Source organism: Suillus discolor (assembly GCF_016758755.1).
Source record: "Suillus discolor strain FC423 chromosome Unknown F5147scaffold_61, whole genome shotgun sequence".
Classification (NCBI taxonomy): Eukaryota; Fungi; Basidiomycota; class Agaricomycetes; order Boletales; family Suillaceae; genus Suillus; species Suillus discolor.
In genome coordinates, this window is record NW_024541308.1 from 218,310 (window position 1) to 234,482 (window position 16,173).

The 16,173-nt window shown below is 48.1% G+C and overlaps 4 protein-coding genes across 4 annotated transcripts; 2 read left to right on the plus strand and 2 right to left on the minus strand.

The window, feature by feature from the left end:
- Positions 1 to 5,330: 5,330 nt before the first annotated feature.
- F5147DRAFT_714022 (uncharacterized protein) lies at positions 5,331 to 5,923 on the plus strand. The gene is made up of 3 exons (XM_041438445.1): positions 5,331 to 5,410; positions 5,469 to 5,712; positions 5,769 to 5,923. The coding sequence occupies exons 1-2, from the start codon at positions 5,347 to 5,349 to the stop codon at positions 5,672 to 5,674; spliced, it is 270 nt and encodes an 89-aa protein (XP_041288917.1). The 5' UTR covers positions 5,331 to 5,346; the 3' UTR covers positions 5,675 to 5,712; positions 5,769 to 5,923.
- Positions 5,924 to 7,542: 1,619 nt separating this feature from the next.
- F5147DRAFT_714025 (glycoside hydrolase family 5 protein) lies at positions 7,543 to 11,074 on the minus strand. Its single transcript, XM_041438446.1, has 9 exons — positions 10,224 to 11,074; positions 9,891 to 9,993; positions 9,672 to 9,834; positions 9,506 to 9,624; positions 9,354 to 9,439; positions 9,094 to 9,295; positions 8,763 to 9,032; positions 8,497 to 8,716; positions 7,543 to 8,444 (listed from the first exon to the last, which is right to left on the minus strand). The coding sequence occupies exons 1-9, from the start codon at positions 10,732 to 10,734 to the stop codon at positions 7,842 to 7,844; spliced, it is 2,277 nt and encodes a 758-aa protein (XP_041288918.1). The 5' UTR covers positions 10,735 to 11,074; the 3' UTR covers positions 7,543 to 7,841.
- A 1,436-nt stretch (positions 11,075 to 12,510) lies between these two features.
- F5147DRAFT_359754 (uncharacterized protein) lies at positions 12,511 to 14,845 on the plus strand. Its single transcript, XM_041429381.1, has 5 exons — positions 12,511 to 12,997; positions 13,048 to 13,221; positions 13,307 to 13,897; positions 13,951 to 14,426; positions 14,480 to 14,845. Exons 1-5 carry the CDS (start codon positions 12,727 to 12,729, stop codon positions 14,486 to 14,488), a joined length of 1,521 nt encoding a protein of 506 aa, XP_041288919.1. The 5' UTR covers positions 12,511 to 12,726; the 3' UTR covers positions 14,489 to 14,845.
- On the minus strand, positions 14,828 to 16,020 carry F5147DRAFT_359730 (uncharacterized protein). The gene is made up of 2 exons (XM_041429380.1): positions 15,204 to 16,020; positions 14,828 to 15,128 (listed from the first exon to the last, which is right to left on the minus strand). The coding sequence occupies exons 1-2, from the start codon at positions 15,733 to 15,735 to the stop codon at positions 15,052 to 15,054; spliced, it is 609 nt and encodes a 202-aa protein (XP_041288920.1). The 5' UTR covers positions 15,736 to 16,020; the 3' UTR covers positions 14,828 to 15,051.
- Positions 16,021 to 16,173: the final 153 nt, after the last annotated feature.

Below are 16,173 nucleotides of genomic sequence, written 5' to 3' on the forward strand. Positions count from 1 at the left end.
CCATTAGTATTGTAAGGCTGGTGTCGAGTACGAGAGGGGAAAGTGAACTAATGATTGACTTGAGAGAAGTATAGTTAGACGGCAGAGTGACAATGAAAGGAGGCTTTGAGAGCGTTCGGACGTGTTCTGAGTGGGGAATCAGCGCATGAGATTCTTCTCTAAATAGTAAATACGAATGTGCATGCTATACTTATAGTCGCGAGGCTCTAAGGGTCCTCGGGTACGCCTAGGCCGAACGATTATGAGAAAACGGAGGTAGAAGGGAGTGACATTGAACCTGGCAGGGTAGAGTAGTAGGAATGAGGGGAGAGAATAACGAGAGTCACGTAGTCGGGGCATAGAGGATATACGATCCTTACAGTATCTCTGCGATCCCTGTTCTCTTTCCCCCTTGAATTAATTTGAATTCTGTAATTAATTAAATTTTCGGGTAAACCACACACCTTTAAATTGATCGCTTGCTATGGGAGCTGTTCAAATGAAGGCGTCGTGACTCGTGAGCGTGTACATATTATACATAGGTGAAGGTCAGGACTGCATCCATTCATGATCACACTCTCCGTGATGTTATTGAAGTACGTAGACATGAATCTTTGAATACATGTGTCGTACCCTGTTTTGGGGTACGGGAAAAGCTCATCATTCAAATTGTTGGTAATGAGGGTATGAGGGCAGTGAACATCAATCTAGGAACGAATTGCATAAGCGCGCGGCATTATGGTATGAAAATTCACATCACACTTAGCACAAGGACGTTTGTATCCAGCTATACTTTCTTGAGATCTCCGCTTATGCGAGTGACGAGGAAGATGTACTTGGGATATCATGAATGACTTACTTTGTCATATCGACTCTTGAGGTCCTCCGAAACATGTGGAACCGCTTTGTTTGGCTACTGCGTAACGAAGCAGCTCCAGTTCACATCGTTAGGTTGCGAATCGGAGTGCACTGTTGCTCCTGAATTCTGCATTCGAGGGGTCTTGGATATTGTATTACGAACAAGAGGTAAGGGTCGTGGCGTACTTGTCTCTACAGGCACCCCATTCACCTCAATTTGACGAGCAGTTTTCGTTTTCATGGACCATTGGGTGATGAAGGGGTTCGCATCGTGAAGATGTAAGTCATTCAACTCACCTGTATCTAGAGGGACCCCGTTTTCTTGTGGTAAAATCGCATCAGCCATAACATAGAAATATTTGTCACACTGATTAGGCTTGTTCTAAGTTCCATGCGGAGACTGGCTGAATTTGATGAAAGGCATTAAACAGGTTTCTAGTAGAGGTCCGCCTAGCTTATCTCCATCCTGGCAGCATACTGCAAGGGTATGAAGACTGACATGGCCCACGGCTGCTGGTAAGATGTTCGTCGAGCTTGACATCCTCGAGTACACATACACTTGTTAATCTGGGGTTAAGCATCCAGTATACGACGAGATAGCTTTTGTCAGAACTGGATTGATCAATTATGTTGAATCCATAGCTAGAAGTAGCCGCTCACTGGAGTGTGTGAGCACAAGAAGCCCATGTGTCAGCGGCGTGTTCTCTCCGAGTAAAAATTCGTACCTTGGACTCAAACCCATTAGTCCCGCTTCGAGTACCACCCTCCCGGTGTACAATTCCAGGCGTGAGTGAAAGAAGTTTGTTCTTTACGAATCGACCCTTCGACGATTGCGCAGAAAAGGCTACGAATGTTTTGCCGTTCGATCCGGCGTTTACTGTCCACGCTCGTAGAATACAAGAATCCAACTCCTGTCAGAAGTAAAAGCCGTTCGTTATCTATAAGATCCGGGTATCCCTGGACGATTGGGCAGCATGCGCTATCGCTAAGCGTTCTATCTTTTGATTCGATGATTACGGCCACCTGCTAGAGCTTAGCATAGTCGAATACGAGACTGCATACCATGGGCAAAGCGACTTGATAACAAATTTGACGTTATACGTATTACTTGTCGGAAAGACCTCGGGTCCACGTCCACGAGGGACAGAGCAATTTTCCACAATGCAAGCACACGGAGCCGGTTGTCGGATACTTGTGATCAACAAGGGGAGCGTTTATCAGAGTAATTTGAGTGAGAAAAGCTGGCCACGAAATGCGAGGACTTCGGATCGCAAAATATCAGAAGAAAAAAGTCATTCCCACCTAAAAAGAAGAGGATCATCAGCAGTAAGACACGAGGCTAGGCACTATGCATGTGATTGTGGTCATCCGCGGATGCGCAAAGCGTGGAGTATTTTTTGTGGATGCCAGTGATCAAACAGTATAAATTGAACTTTCCCTGAAGCTAATCTGAAAGGAAAAGGGTTCCGTGGTTCCACAGACGCCTGATGATTAAGTCGCAAACCTTGATATTTTCACGCAGCAGGAGCGCAGCTGGACAAATAAATCTGAGTTCCTTTGGGGTATATCATGTATGTCAGACCCATCAAAGCTTACCTGGCAGACTGTTGTACCCAAAACTGTTTACCTCACCATGATAATCCCTCGGATGTCATGTACATCAGATATCGCATCATGCGAAGCTCAGAACCGCACACACGGATATACGGCAAGGCAGACATGCGATGCTGTGCGGCTGACTTCTTGATAGCGGAACAACCCGTGGTTTTAGATGCGCAATTTTCAGGAGAAAAATACAATGGGTACCTTTGAGAATCGAACCCAGACAAGGAGGTGGTCGTGCACTTGACTAGACCATGGATCCGTACCAATGGTTAATGATTAAGGTCTTCAGGTAGAATGGTATTTAAACCTGGAGTACAACAAGAAGATCAACGACCAGTTGGCGCTCCAATCCGGCAGCCGACTGCATTGCGATCAAACACATATGGGATGTTCGGGTCATGATGTCACCTTGTCACTTCAGTGTTAGTCAATGCTGAGACAAAAGGGGAATTCCGACTGGAGCGGCACCTCATGCCGCTGAACTAGTAACAGCATCCCGTGCCCTTGTGTTTCTCTTGGTGCCACACAAAGGAAAAAAAACAAATCGGCCGTTCCCGGTGCTTACCGATAGAGAAGCACTCGGAGAGAAGACAAGGTTAAAACAGATGCTGATTGGTGGATACTAGCCATGAGATATGATCCAGGGCGCGACGATCGTTCCGGGACCTGGCTCAGTCAATCCCAACTTGAAAGTTGCATAGGTGGATAGTGCAGGGATCTATCCTTGTTAGATAAGACCATATGTGCATGTGAACCTGGACACTTGTCTGTCACGGTGATATGGCCGAGGCCCTCGCTTTGGGATGCATCAACCTAGCTAGTAGCAAAGGTACGTGTTTTTCATGGTGGCGTTTCATTGTGGAAAGTCTAACAAGAAAGAATATTTATCTAAAATATTAGTGTCTTCTCTTCTAGTTGATGCAGACTACTTACACTTCAAAGCACCTAAAGTACTTATAAGTATATGATGACAATGATGCGCGACACCGGAGCGATCTATAGGTCGGAGGTTGAAATCAACGGAAGAATAGCAGTACGTCACAACACTAGCTAGCTCGCCGCTTTACATAAACGCTGAAATCCAATAATACATCTTTACCTCTCCCTCAGTTCACACTGCACCAACCTACTAGTAGTACTACTAGCCTGGGCCACGGCCGGACCATCAGAGAACTAGTGAGAAAGTTATATTGTCTTACATACTACTTATTACACTACAATATATGCAGAGAATGTTCTTCTAGCATCGACGGAAACGTCGTACTTATTCTCAAACGGTTCGGAAACAGCCGACAGGGAGTGTTTCGGTGTACTTGATCAAGGCCACGAGACCTGGGGTCCGAAGCTTCCTACCCCCCGCCAGCCACACCCCGACCGCAAGCTACCTTCCTGTTAAGTCACAGTTACCGTATGCAGCTGGCCGGTCATCGCACGCGGTTGCAGTGGTGCGACGGTCCCACTGGGTATATAGCATCAGTAAGCGTAGCCCCCTAACGAGAATTTTCGCAGATTCGAAACCACTGCCATCCCCGCCATCCTAGCATTCCTCTTGCCCTAGCTAACAGACCCTTATCCTAGGAAACCTGTGCCTGCAGCAGGTGCTAAGAGCATGGTCTGTCTCGCGAGGCTCTGCTAGATGCTTTGTCTTTGGCTTCGCTTGTCCAAGCCAGTCGCTATTGTTTTCATCGCTAAAAACAATATATTACGTCGTAAATGCCCCCGGGACGCAATCAACGTAACGCATAAAGACCTCTCGGTTCTCTGATTAGTAGTAAGTACTGAGCAAGCTAGTCAGGAATCAAAAAGCAGCCATTCAGACTCCTTCTGCGCTGGGTCCCTCGCACAGACGACCGATAATCCTTTGACGCGCAAAGGAATTGGGCATTGCTATCCACCCCCCTTCTTGGCAATCATACACACAGTCGCTTGTTGACTCTCTTCGATGAAATGAACGGCACGCTCTAAGCTCTGTTTCGATGACTCATGGCTGCAGTGTTGATGCAGAGTATCTGCCACGACGTGTACTTGGGGAACAGTGATGTTCCAATAATTCATTACGCTTCTCATGTAGAATCTTGGCGTTCTCTGCTGTACATAATCCTACTGAGCAAGCTAAGTCAGGAATCAAAACCATCATGTCTGGAGCAGCCGTTCAGACTCCTCCTTCTACACTGAGTCTCTTGCACAGACGACCCGATAATCTTTTGACGCGCAAAGGAATCGGGCATCTTTATCCACCCCCCTTCTTGGCAATACACACGGTCGCTTGTCGACTCTCTTCGATGAAATGAACGGCACGCTCTGAGCTCTGTTTCGATGACTCATGGCTACAACGTTGATGCAGAGTATTTGCCACGAATGTACTCGGGGAACAGTGATGTTCCAATAATTCATTACGCTTCTCATGTAGAATCTTGGCGTTCTCTGCTGCACGTAATCCGGAGAACATGCATTTCTGGTAGTTCAAAAGTTGAAGAGTATACGAACAGTTTCAAGAGGTGGCCCAAGTTGAAGCCTCGAGTCCGAGCTGGATAGTTGACCATTTCGCACCTTGCTTTTCTTGGGACTCTGTGAGGTACTGGTCGATTGTGATATCGATGCCGGGAAACAAAGAGAGTAGGTGTGTCGCAGATTCAATTTGTGCTGCGGTGTGGTTTGCGTTGAATGAGTCGAGATCTGAGAGTGTCGCAGAAATGCGGATATCAGAACTCGCCCAGTGGAACGTCGGGCACTTGATATTTGATATTTGCCTAAATATGTAGCGCTAACACGCAGCCAGGCCTGCTTGTTGAGAATGTTGTAAATCTAACCCGTCGATATATACGGTAGACAGTATTCTTTCATTTGGTTTAACTTTCGCTCGCTTCCTTCAACATAGTTGCAATATTATCAGAAATCCCGCCTATGACTCGGATACATTCGCTACGCTTTTCATCTCTTTTCGCCACCCTTTTTACACTCGACTGGGGTATATTATAGTCTATAGTATCTATGGTCCTTACTGACATCGTACTGGACTTGCAAAGTCCTCGTCCATTTAGACGCATACCATCTTTTATATGGGTGTCAAGCATACCAACAAATGTTTACTTGGGCTCACACCCGCATATCCTGCATCAGCGCCTTGTCTCGTGCCCTCGCGCAAGCACCCCGCCCTCAAACAGCAGCCAGATCAGCTTTTGCAGCTTCGCAACCTCCCCCTGCAACTGGCAAGCCAATGGACAACAGTTAATAGACAACTTTCGATACAGCAATCAAACCTTATGTACTGTCGAATCAGGTTAGCCTAAAATGACGATGAACGTGAAAAATAGTTAGGCTCACAGTCTCTGGGACCCTCGGATTGTGAGACGTGGCTCGCAGATAACTGGTCTGCGTCAAAAAATGCAACCTTGTAGCTGGTGTAAAAGAGGTATCAAATTGCCGCGCGATATGCGGTGAACTACCTTCCTGAACGGAGATACCACACCAACAATATCCATCACACATCGAGTCAGGTTCTAGACTTGCCATAACACAATTGTGGAGATACGAAGCTTGACCCATATGACGATTAGGGCATCGGTGGTGACTGGAGACCGTGCAGACACGTATGGCGATGATTCCCCTCGCGAGTTGACGTAAACTTGAAGTTGGGTGTTCCAGTTGGGTGTTCTGGGGACCTTCATTCAAATCAGCCGAAGGAAAATACGCTTCGCATGAACATACTCACGGCGGCCAGCTCGTTACGATATCTCCAGCGCTGGAGCGATTTGTTCTGCCACTGCGTGAAAGAAGTATTTTTGATGTGGATCTCGCAACACTGGGGAGGTGATGACCACAATGCACTAGCGCTTGATCGCTATTTCCATAGTCCTTCTAGTCATTCCGAACTGGCAAGCAGTCTTCTCATTACACACCATCCAGAAGTAGCACGTGTAGACGTATTTGTCGTGGGCAATGCTCTAAGCTGCATCAAGATACTAAGCTCAACTTTGGCGGCCCACCAGAAGACGTTCGAGTTTCGGAGTTGAACGGGGCGTCTTGGCGACCTATTTGAGTATCAAGTATCACCATCGCCCAGTCTCCACAAAGAGGGGCACTGGTGTCCCATCTGACGAGAGGTAACATCATTGTGAGATGAAAAAAAAACAGATGGACTTGGTGCGACGATATTTCGAGGGTGTTTGACGTTGTTAATTTGACGACCACGAACCCACGTCCACCGAGGAACAGCGCAGTCCAAAAAAAATTTGATCCACACCAGACCCGCCAGGTAGTCATTTGAGACTAACGATAAGCAGGGGGCGATTAAAACAGAATGCTTGAAGCCGTGAAATTTGTCCAGGAAGCGCCAAGACTCCAGTCAACCGGCCCATCTGAAAACCGTCGCCCCAAGCTGTCACCTAAATTGAAGGGGTCTAATGAGTGAACTAGCAGTGGACAAAAGTTTAAAAACTCTACCGTGTGTTTGTTTTCCCCCCGCGGATTGATACGTAGTCTTATTGACGAATGTGGTGGAAAAAAAAAGAACAATACCGGTAATTAATCAACCAGGCGGAAGGGGTTCAGAGTTCCGGCGTTTCGCTAACGCCTGATAATTGTGATGATGGCTCTCCGCCGCATAACCCTGAAATTGGTATCACGCGGCAGGTCCTAGGGTTTTCCAGCTTCAACAAGAATATTCTCCCAGAGTTCATAGCAGGCTCCCAGACTAAAAGTCAGCACGATGCACTCATGATATATGATTGTGAGATTACCACACCGAGAAGCACTGTGCCCCTTGGACAAAAATGATGGGCCACAAGGCTTACTCCGACCGCTGTGGCACCCACCGTCGAACTGCTTTGACTTTCCATAGAACCGGATGTAGATCAGCGTGGCATGTCCTGCCTTCGAAACTCAGAAGCGCATATACAAACGGATATATTTATAATATATCACGGCAAGGCAACGGCATACCGATGGGCACCACTAGCCAGTGTTTTCTTGAGCGTTTGCTAGCTTCCGATTGGTTACGTTGTATTTGCAGGTGAAGATGCAAAGTTCGAAAACTGAAACCGGAAAGACAAGGAGGTTCGAGTTGGCCTGCTCAATCTGGATCATGCACTGAAAATACATAGTCAATGGTCAGAGTTCTCAGTTAATTCTCATAAATACAAAAACGTTAACTGTGGCAATAACAAACGCAATGCGATAAGCAATCGAGGACTAGAATACGATAAAAATAACAGTCTGTCAGCCCTCGCATAATATGTCCAAAACAACAATGTCCGAGTAACGTCAAGAAAGCCGGCGGCCGACTACATTCAGATTACCTTGGCATGCTCAACGGCGCCTCCATAGAACGCTTGACTGCGCAGAAACTCGGCACCGTAATGCCAAGGGTTCCTGATGCGCCGTTTTTTGACAGCCAACGGCTAGGCGAGTGACGTGGTGGCGGAAGTCGTGGTGACGGAAGTGGACGTGGGGACGGGAGTGGGCGGGGTGACGGAAATGGACGTGGTGACGGGAGTGGGCGGGGTGACGGGAGTGGCACCACCTGTAGAAGGACAAAGTGCCGTGGGCATGGGTGAACTAACAGCATCCCATGCATTTGGGTAGGTGCAACCCTGTACTTGCGTTGGCGCTAAACCCGTATCTCTCGAATCGAACCAGCCGTTCCCAACGTTGACAGATGGAGAAGGACTCGGAGAGAGGGTGGGAGGCGGAAGAGTTGGAACTGCACTAGTGGATGTGTAGGTGGGTATAAGGGATTGGATTGCTCCAGCTGTAAGACCGTTGATAGGTGTTGGTGGATACTGGCCATAAGATGTGACTGAGGCCGCAACGATGGTGCCAGCCCCAGGACCTCCTGTCTGATAGGGTAGATAAACCCCATTAAATTGTGGGCCAGTCACTCCCAACGCTGCACAAGTGCCTATGGCAGTACGCGGATCAGTAGGGATCCATCCATACTGGAGACCCAACTGATAAGACCACAGGGGAGACTGGACACTATTGGTCGTAGATGAGTTTCCGACCTACAAGAGTTACCAATGAGGCTCGCATTGACTAGCATAGATTCAAACCAACCTTCCAGGTCCAGAAAAACCAGTTCTGCAAAGCGTCCATACTAGCCAGCGTAAATTCATTAAGACCAGCTATCATGCTGCTGTTCCATTGCGAAGCGTCTAAGAAGGGAGAACACGACGTTCCATAGCTGACAGTATTCCCGACACCCGTGAGGTACAGTCCACAATCATTATAGCCATCGCTAAATTCGCCCGCGATGGTTACACCGAATGCGGTCTGACTTTGGTAAAGTGAGAACGCTGTCATGCGGTGGGGAACATGCATACCTGGTATTCATGTCAGGACCCCATGCACTACACGCCTGCTGTGGCCAAATGCCTCCGGCGCTTAAACCAGTACCAGTCGCAATGGGTGGCCAATCAGTCTGAGCATCGAATGCAAAGTAAGGATGGATGTCAAGTATGATTCGATCAGAACCTTGTAAAAAGCCTGCCCAAGCTGCCGTCCCTAAGAACCCGTCATGAATGGCGATGTAAGGCCCGTGCCCTTCTCCGTAACCGGTGATATTGCGGATCATGTCATGCGCAAGGAGATAACTTAAAACGACAACCGGCTATCAGGACACACTAGAGCGCATGCAAGCATATCAAGACGTACAATGATATGATTTGGTCTGTCCCAATGGTGGAGAGCAGGGCCTCGTTGACAATGCTGAACACAGGGACAACATCAACCCACTCAGGCTGGGATATGAATTCAGTAATGATCCTTATGTAATCAAGCGCACGCTGGGCGTTGGCAAGTCCCATGACTCCATTCAGAAAGTTGACAGAACCGGATTTGCCAGAGTGGTTATATCCTGCATACCAATATTGAGTTTGCACAATATGAGTAGCGATGCACACCCTACCACGCACCGTTCTGAGATCCAGGGATGGTATGCAGATCGAGATTCACTCTAATCCCGTATTTCCTTGCCCATTGAAGGACTCGCAGGATGTAGCTAACGTCACCGCAATCAGAATGATAAGAGAACGTTCATACAATGTTTCAGAAGTGCAGAACTCACGGCCAACACACTTTCTCGAGGAAGGGCTCGAAGTCCCATTTCTCAACTGCCCAGAAAGGAATAGGCAAACGTATCCAATTCAGTCCAGCTCCAGCAATTTCCGCAATATCCTGCTCGGTCTACGAGCGTTATTCGGGTTCGAAGAAGCCAAGCGAAACGAACTTACAATAAAGGTATTGTAGTGGGTCTCTAATTGTTGGAGTCCGCCGCTGGCTGTATCTGCCGCCATAAGCGTGCTCAGGGTCCACTCGTCAACTGAGCCCGGATACTTCTGGTAAAGGGCAGGTGTAATGAAGGGTTCTAAGACAAAAAGTCCGCCAAGATTGACACTGTACACGATCCGTGTTCAACATGTGTCTCAGACACGTGACCAAATGACACTGACCCATAAACCTTGTCTACTCCCCAAGTCCAGCTAGAGTTGAGCGGAGGGGTCCAGGAGTTAGGATAAGCCCCATTGTTGAAAGGGTCGTTTGGGTTGTCCACCCCTGCAAAGAATCAGTAGGGTCAAAACGTCTGGTCAGGAAGTAATAAACAAGTAGATGATAACGCTAGGCAGCCCTCTGACATTTACGTTAGCAGAACATGGACCCTTTAACTGTACCCGAGACATAGTTCTCAGATCTGCTGATGTCACTGAGAAGGGTACACCGCAGTTCACTGCCAGCGACTCATCCGAAACCACAGCTGCGAGCCATAAATGAATCATAGAACTTACAGATGCCTCCAAAGGGATTCAGGTAAGTGAATTTTGTGCCATCAGCTGTTGTGATAACGGAGCCGTTCCCCCCGGTCGTAGTTGTTCCAGGCGGAGGGGGATTGCCGTTGCCGTCACCTGACCCACCGGCAGAAGTTCCAACGGTACTGTTATTGTGATGTTTGATAACAACAAAGTATACTGGGAGAACGACAGCGAGGACGACAATAGTAAGGGCGGCGAAAGCGATGAGCCAAAATAGAGGGCGCCTAAGGATAGATCGTTTTCTCAACACAGGTTCTTCTCTCGATTCTTGGGTATAAGCTATGGCATCGCGTTTTTCGTTCTCTGGCACCAATGGAGAGACGTTATCTGGTGTATCAGCGTACGAATCACGCGGGCTGACGGCAGTCTCTGAGCTTGGGGACAGATAAGAGGCTCTAGGGGGTTCTAGGGATTGACTAAGGTCCAAAGGAGTGTTGAGCGCCGTCACGAATGGATCTGCAAGACTGTCGGGCCTCGAAGACGACATTGTAGGTGGATAGTAGCAGAGAACGGGAAAGAGACAGGTATAGACGTCCAAGACTTCAAGCGATGTCCCACGCAGGGGCGCACCATGGCCGAAACCTACAGTACTCGTGACAGGGAAGCCACGTTAGAATTTTTATAGACAAGACTAGGCGTGGCTGCTTGGCGTTGATGATCTGATCCGTTTCCGGCGCCGCGAGGCATGTGGTTAGGGCTAGTCGGTCACTGCGAGCGGTGCGCTTTTCTGTCCAAAGGAATTCATTCAAATTCGTCGGTACGAAGAACATATCGCACGCATAATCTGACAAGATGTTCCACAGGTCATTAATAGTATCACATTTTCTCACCGGTTCTGACGTCGGTTCAGCTTGTCACGTGGGTGAGTGCCTGTGCCAGGAATGGGGGTGTACGCGCGCTGCGCGCATGGACCATGGGCGGTTTGTACAAAGTTGATACGCCCCTGGAAGGGCATCCTGGGGTAGTGAGGCAAAGGTTCGATCACTGTTGTAAGCACAGCGCAACGCTTAGCGATGAAATTCTAGAAATGGGAGATAAAATCTTTTCTGGAATTTTACGTAATTATAGATGTATGTGCTATCGCCAGACTCCTGCAGTCAGCCGTTTCTTTTACATTATATTATGGGTGTATAGAGAGTCGCAGACCTATAAAAAATCGCTCGGTGGATTATCTCGACCCGACGAAGTCGGATATGATTCTGGGTTCGCCGAATAATATTGTAGAGTTTGGAACAAACTTGGTACAAACAAGCTCTATATATCTTTTCATGAAAGTCTTCTTCGCGAAAACCAAATGAAAACTCGTCGAAGCTTTAGATAACTTGAGCAGCTCTTCTAGGCTTGGTCGAGGGTCTGGGGCGAAAGATCTTACAAGTTCCGATACCTGGCAGCAATAAAGTCTATGAAGCACACCGCAACCATGTTGGCAATGATTAACTGTGGCCGAATTTCATGACAACGAGCTCTCAGTGATGATATATTTTCGGTTTCTGAACTCCGGCAACAGGCCGTCACAACAAGCCGGAAAGAAGAGAAGAAATAGATCCGTGAATTGAATTTGCCGCATGTACGGATATGATCAGTTGTAGAGAAATGACAATGAGCTGCACATATGAGGCTGAGCGCTGAACGCTAGCTCCTGCCAGAGTCCAGGCTAAGAAGCGGTAGACCAATCAATCTCTTCTAGTGTCATTGTGGGCGCAAGGTACCTACTAGTAGTACAATGTAGGATCATCTCCTGACCCTACTCGTTTAAACGCCTCATGTTCTCATACAGTTGGACAAACCTACACGAACCTGTGGCCGATGCACTTGCCTATTCTTAATTTTTTTCTTTTCTTGGTCGGGATGACGAGAATTTGTTTGTCCTTGTGACTTTGATCAAAGTTAAACCCAAGTTGGGGAAATGAACGGAATTTGCCGAGTACGGGGAGTTTGCATCGCCGGAAGATCAAAGTGATCTGATGCTATCATGCTTGTCAGCGTGAGTGGCAACCTTGAAAGCGCCATGTTTCTGGGAGGGCGCTACCCACTCAAATATCCCTAGTGGCTTCTCGCGCTTACCATCGAAATTTAATTATTGGGCTTGGCAGTGAGTTTTGGTGTCTTTTTACGCATGGATGACACACGCACAATACAGTGTTGCTCGGTAAATGCATCTGTTGTTGGTTCAATAATCCTCCGATATTGGGGGCACTAGTTTCCTGTGCGGCACTGCCCAAAGTTTATCCGGATTGGCCACAAACCAATACGGGTAGTGTGCATCCAATACCCACCACGAAATCATGCGCGAAAAAGGGCGAGATCTATGATCACCTATCCCGGCGTGCACCCGACCAAAGCTGTAATTATACCACTGTGCCATCCGGGAAACGTTAAACCCATGTTTGCCGTATGGGCCACCCCCGCCACCCCCTTATATTAACCCGCCTCTCTTTAATGTGTCCTAGTACTTTGACGCACGATCACATCACCCTCAATGTTGCATTATCCTGCACCCATCGTCCATGCTTCGCGCGATGGCTACCCAGTCCACGCTCATACCGCACATTCTGATCGCTCCTCATCGCCATCCACTGGCAGCACCACAAGTTCGTCATGTGCCTCCGGTTCTCCACGGCTAATGTCGCCGATTCAAAGTACGGAAAATATTTTTCGGACGATCTTGAATGTCAGGAAAGGTTGGAAGACTCTGAAGGGCAATACCGAGCCTGTATGGCCACCTTATCTCGAAGCCACGATGCTGGAAGGTGCGGATCACATATGCTGATCACAGCTTTAGCTCACATGATTCCACCAGGTCTTCATCAATATAAGCCCGTCGACTCGCGGGAAACTCAAATTTTAGGACGATTCCCTATGCGCAATCGCTTCATCTCGGAGTACATTTACCACAAAACGGGAAAATACAGATCATCCAAACAAATAGGCAGTCGACTACAGCAATTTAGGGACACATCCGAGGGGCGGGAATGTGAGTATCCGTCCCGTACGAGCTGTTTGTGCGTTCATTGAGACGGCATCATTAATTATTCTTCTATTTTGGTTATTTTTGGCAGTGATCGATTCCCTCACCCGATCTTATCTCAGTACGCGGAGTGAAGTCGGCTCGCCACGGAGGTTTTCTCCTCATAACCATGTTTTTGAGGGTGAATCCATGCCTCCGCTCGACTATATATCTGTCGACTTTTCGGGAAGCGAAACTTCATCTGCCTCCTCATCTACTGGTTCCTCTGCAGAATACAGTGACACTGCCATGCCATCCTCTAGACGAAACAACCCTTCTGACAACCGTACTCCAGTGTACATTGACATCTTGCCAGAGGCCAGCTCATTCTCGAGCTCATCCTCACGTTCACGCGTACCATCTTCTTCACACAAGTCCTTTCATGGTGTAGCGGCATCCCAACCCTCCCCGAATGCACCACGCTGCATGAGGGACATTGATCCCACCGTAACCTTCGTCTCACCCTCTACTGTCATTGGCAAGTCATCCTATATAGTGCTATTGGACGGCGCACCCATACACAGCGAGGACACGAAACTCGAATGTGTTGGTCCGTATTTCGCTGGTTCTTCCGGTGACGGTCCGTTGCTCTACAGCACAGCTCTAGTTCCCAAGTATTGGGATACCTTGTGCAAGTCTCCAGGTACGTCATGTCTGAAATTAGCATGAAACAGGGATTTAATTTCTTGCCCGAAGACCCCACCGTATACACCATTATTCAGGATGTGTACCGTTCTCCTGACTCAGCAGCTTCTTCAAGGAACCCGGGTCGCCCACGCCCTGTCCTCATATTTTCTGCTATATACCACTTCCGATACCCGCCATCTGTACGCGCGCCTCCACCTTCCATCCCACCGCACTTGTCATATCAAGCCCATTCTGCATCTCTCTCGCACAACACTCATCATTATCCCAACATGACCAACCCCACTCGCCCGCCCCCATTCCAAAACTCCTCCATGTCTCCGAGTTTCTCGGACCCAGGGATGTTCCAATCTTATGACTACAGCACGCAATACCGGCTGGATGAGCCATTCAGACTGGACGTTAACATGGATAACTTTTCCCTCGATGATTTCGTGGTTAACATCGACTCGCCTGATACGGCATCAAATGACATGATGGCTCAGTCGTCATCATCTTCAAGCTTCCCGAAGGACATCCGGAATTATGTGAGCACACTTGCCCAATTAGGATGTCCGCTACTCACATTTTTTTCCATCAGATCATGTAAAACTATTGTACATATAATCGTAATATCAGCACCTACTGCATACTCGATATTTATTCTACATAATGGGTCCTCTGATGGGCCCAGATGCTTCCAGACTGGTGTCTCGTTCATGTAGGTTAGCATTCATTCGACCGAGATTAAAGGACGTGTTTTGTTAGCTTCTACGGGCAATTCATGCCGCGCTTCTTGTGATGCTAGTCATCTGATGTGAAGTACTAGGTCCGTTATTATGACAGATATGTATAACTACGCCGACGCAGGGATCTTCAAATTCAATTACTTACTCGAAGCTCCTCGTTGCACTTCTGATTGATATTGCAATCTGCCGGGTGCATTGCATACACATTGCAACCCCATTTAATCACTGCATGGAAAATTTTACCCAAGAAAGATGATAACCATCCGATGGTGTCCGATACGATAGCCCATGATTCTAGACTAGTGCGTATCTGCGAGGCGCAAGGCAAATGTGCTCGGCGGAAAACAAAGCTACAACGAAGCCTATCCTGACCCGCCAATTTCGAGAACGTCTAAAAATGCGAATAAAATTCCAAGAGGATCGATCAAATGAACTTTGAGCTCCACAGCGCTTCTCCCTGTCTCGCTTCATCACTCCCCGCGCCATGGATCTTTGTGTTTACTGTGATTATCGAAGAAGTGGAGCAATGGGCGTAAATAAACCGTTTATATTGAATATACTAGAACTCAAACTCACCGCTCTTTAACAGCGAGATTATTTGTATCCTCGCCGCAAACTCTCTTGTCATCAGGGTGACGTCGGTCAACTGATTGATGCCCCTGGTGATTCCCCGTCCAACTTGGTCCTTCCGAGGACCGCCTTTTGCTTCGGTAGGCGCGCTGCTTATCTTGCCGTGTGCATCACTGAGAGCATCAACCCACGTGCGCATGGCCATAGCTCCGGCCATTCCGTCCCACTTGCTCATCTCGAGGATCATGTTCGTGATGCCAGCGACAATAACTGCCACTTCATGCTCTACGTTTCGTGCTGCATCTAATCCCACTTTCATATCAGGGAAGTGCTCGTGGATTCTGGCGATTATAGGCTGATAGGCGACGCCATCACCGGCTTGTCTACCCACAGTACCCCCAATGAGCCAGGGCTTTGCCTGATCAACGGCACTATAGATATCTGCACGAAGCGATGGGGACATGGACTTTTTGGCATCTCCCTTGGCTCCGCCAGCGTTTGCTGCTGCTGCGAAGGTGCTAGAAAGGCTGCTGAACATGATAAAGTTACGATGTTGGTTGATGCGCTGCGAATGTTCTGCTATTCTTGTGATAGCCTTTGTTACAGGACTTGCGAGGGACTGATTGAAAGGCGTGCGTATACTATCTCGCGCCTGATGCCGAGGGAAATTCAAGTATGTAAACGAAGATGCTGTAGGCCTGGACACATGGGAAACACGAGGTAACGGAGGACCGAAGTAAGAGTCCCATGATGGCGATCAAAAGAGGAAGGCGGATGATTAAATGTTGCAGACGTCCATTTTGGGACATTTCTTTCAAGGGACGAGTGCGATTGGATGCACGGCCTACTTGAAAAGTCCATCCTCATTCCTGTATGATCTCTTGACGTTAAATGTTAATTGTGATCAGGGGCACCTAGGCTTGGAAAATGAAATGACTGCGGACGCATCCCTGAGCTACGTGCCAAGATAAGGGTG

Coding starts and splice junctions, on each gene's coding strand:
- F5147DRAFT_714022 (XM_041438445.1), top strand. CDS start 5,347: ATGACTCGGATACATTCGCTACGCTTTTCATCTCTTTTCGCCACCCTT. Junction 5,411..5,468: donor CCTTTTTACACTCGACTGGG/GTATATTATAGT, acceptor GGACTTGCAAAG/TCCTCGTCCATTTAGACGCA.
- F5147DRAFT_359754 (XM_041429381.1), top strand. CDS start 12,727: ATGTTGCATTATCCTGCACCCATCGTCCATGCTTCGCGCGATGGCTAC. Junction 12,998..13,047: donor CGAAGCCACGATGCTGGAAG/GTGCGGATCACA, acceptor TGATTCCACCAG/GTCTTCATCAATATAAGCCC. Junction 13,222..13,306: donor CACATCCGAGGGGCGGGAAT/GTGAGTATCCGT, acceptor TATTTTTGGCAG/TGATCGATTCCCTCACCCGA.
- F5147DRAFT_714025 (XM_041438446.1), bottom strand. CDS start 10,734: ATGTCGTCTTCGAGGCCCGACAGTCTTGCAGATCCATTCGTGACGGCG. Junction 9,994..10,223: donor GAATCCCTTTGGAGGCATCT/GTAAGTTCTATG, acceptor GATTCTTTGCAG/GGGTGGACAACCCAAACGAC. Junction 8,717..8,762: donor GGTCCTGACATGAATACCAG/GTATGCATGTTC, acceptor ACTTTACCAAAG/TCAGACCGCATTCGGTGTAA.
- F5147DRAFT_359730 (XM_041429380.1), bottom strand. CDS start 15,735: ATGTTCAGCAGCCTTTCTAGCACCTTCGCAGCAGCAGCAAACGCTGGC. Junction 15,129..15,203: donor AATCTCGCTGTTAAAGAGCG/GTGAGTTTGAGT, acceptor CGATAATCACAG/TAAACACAAAGATCCATGGC.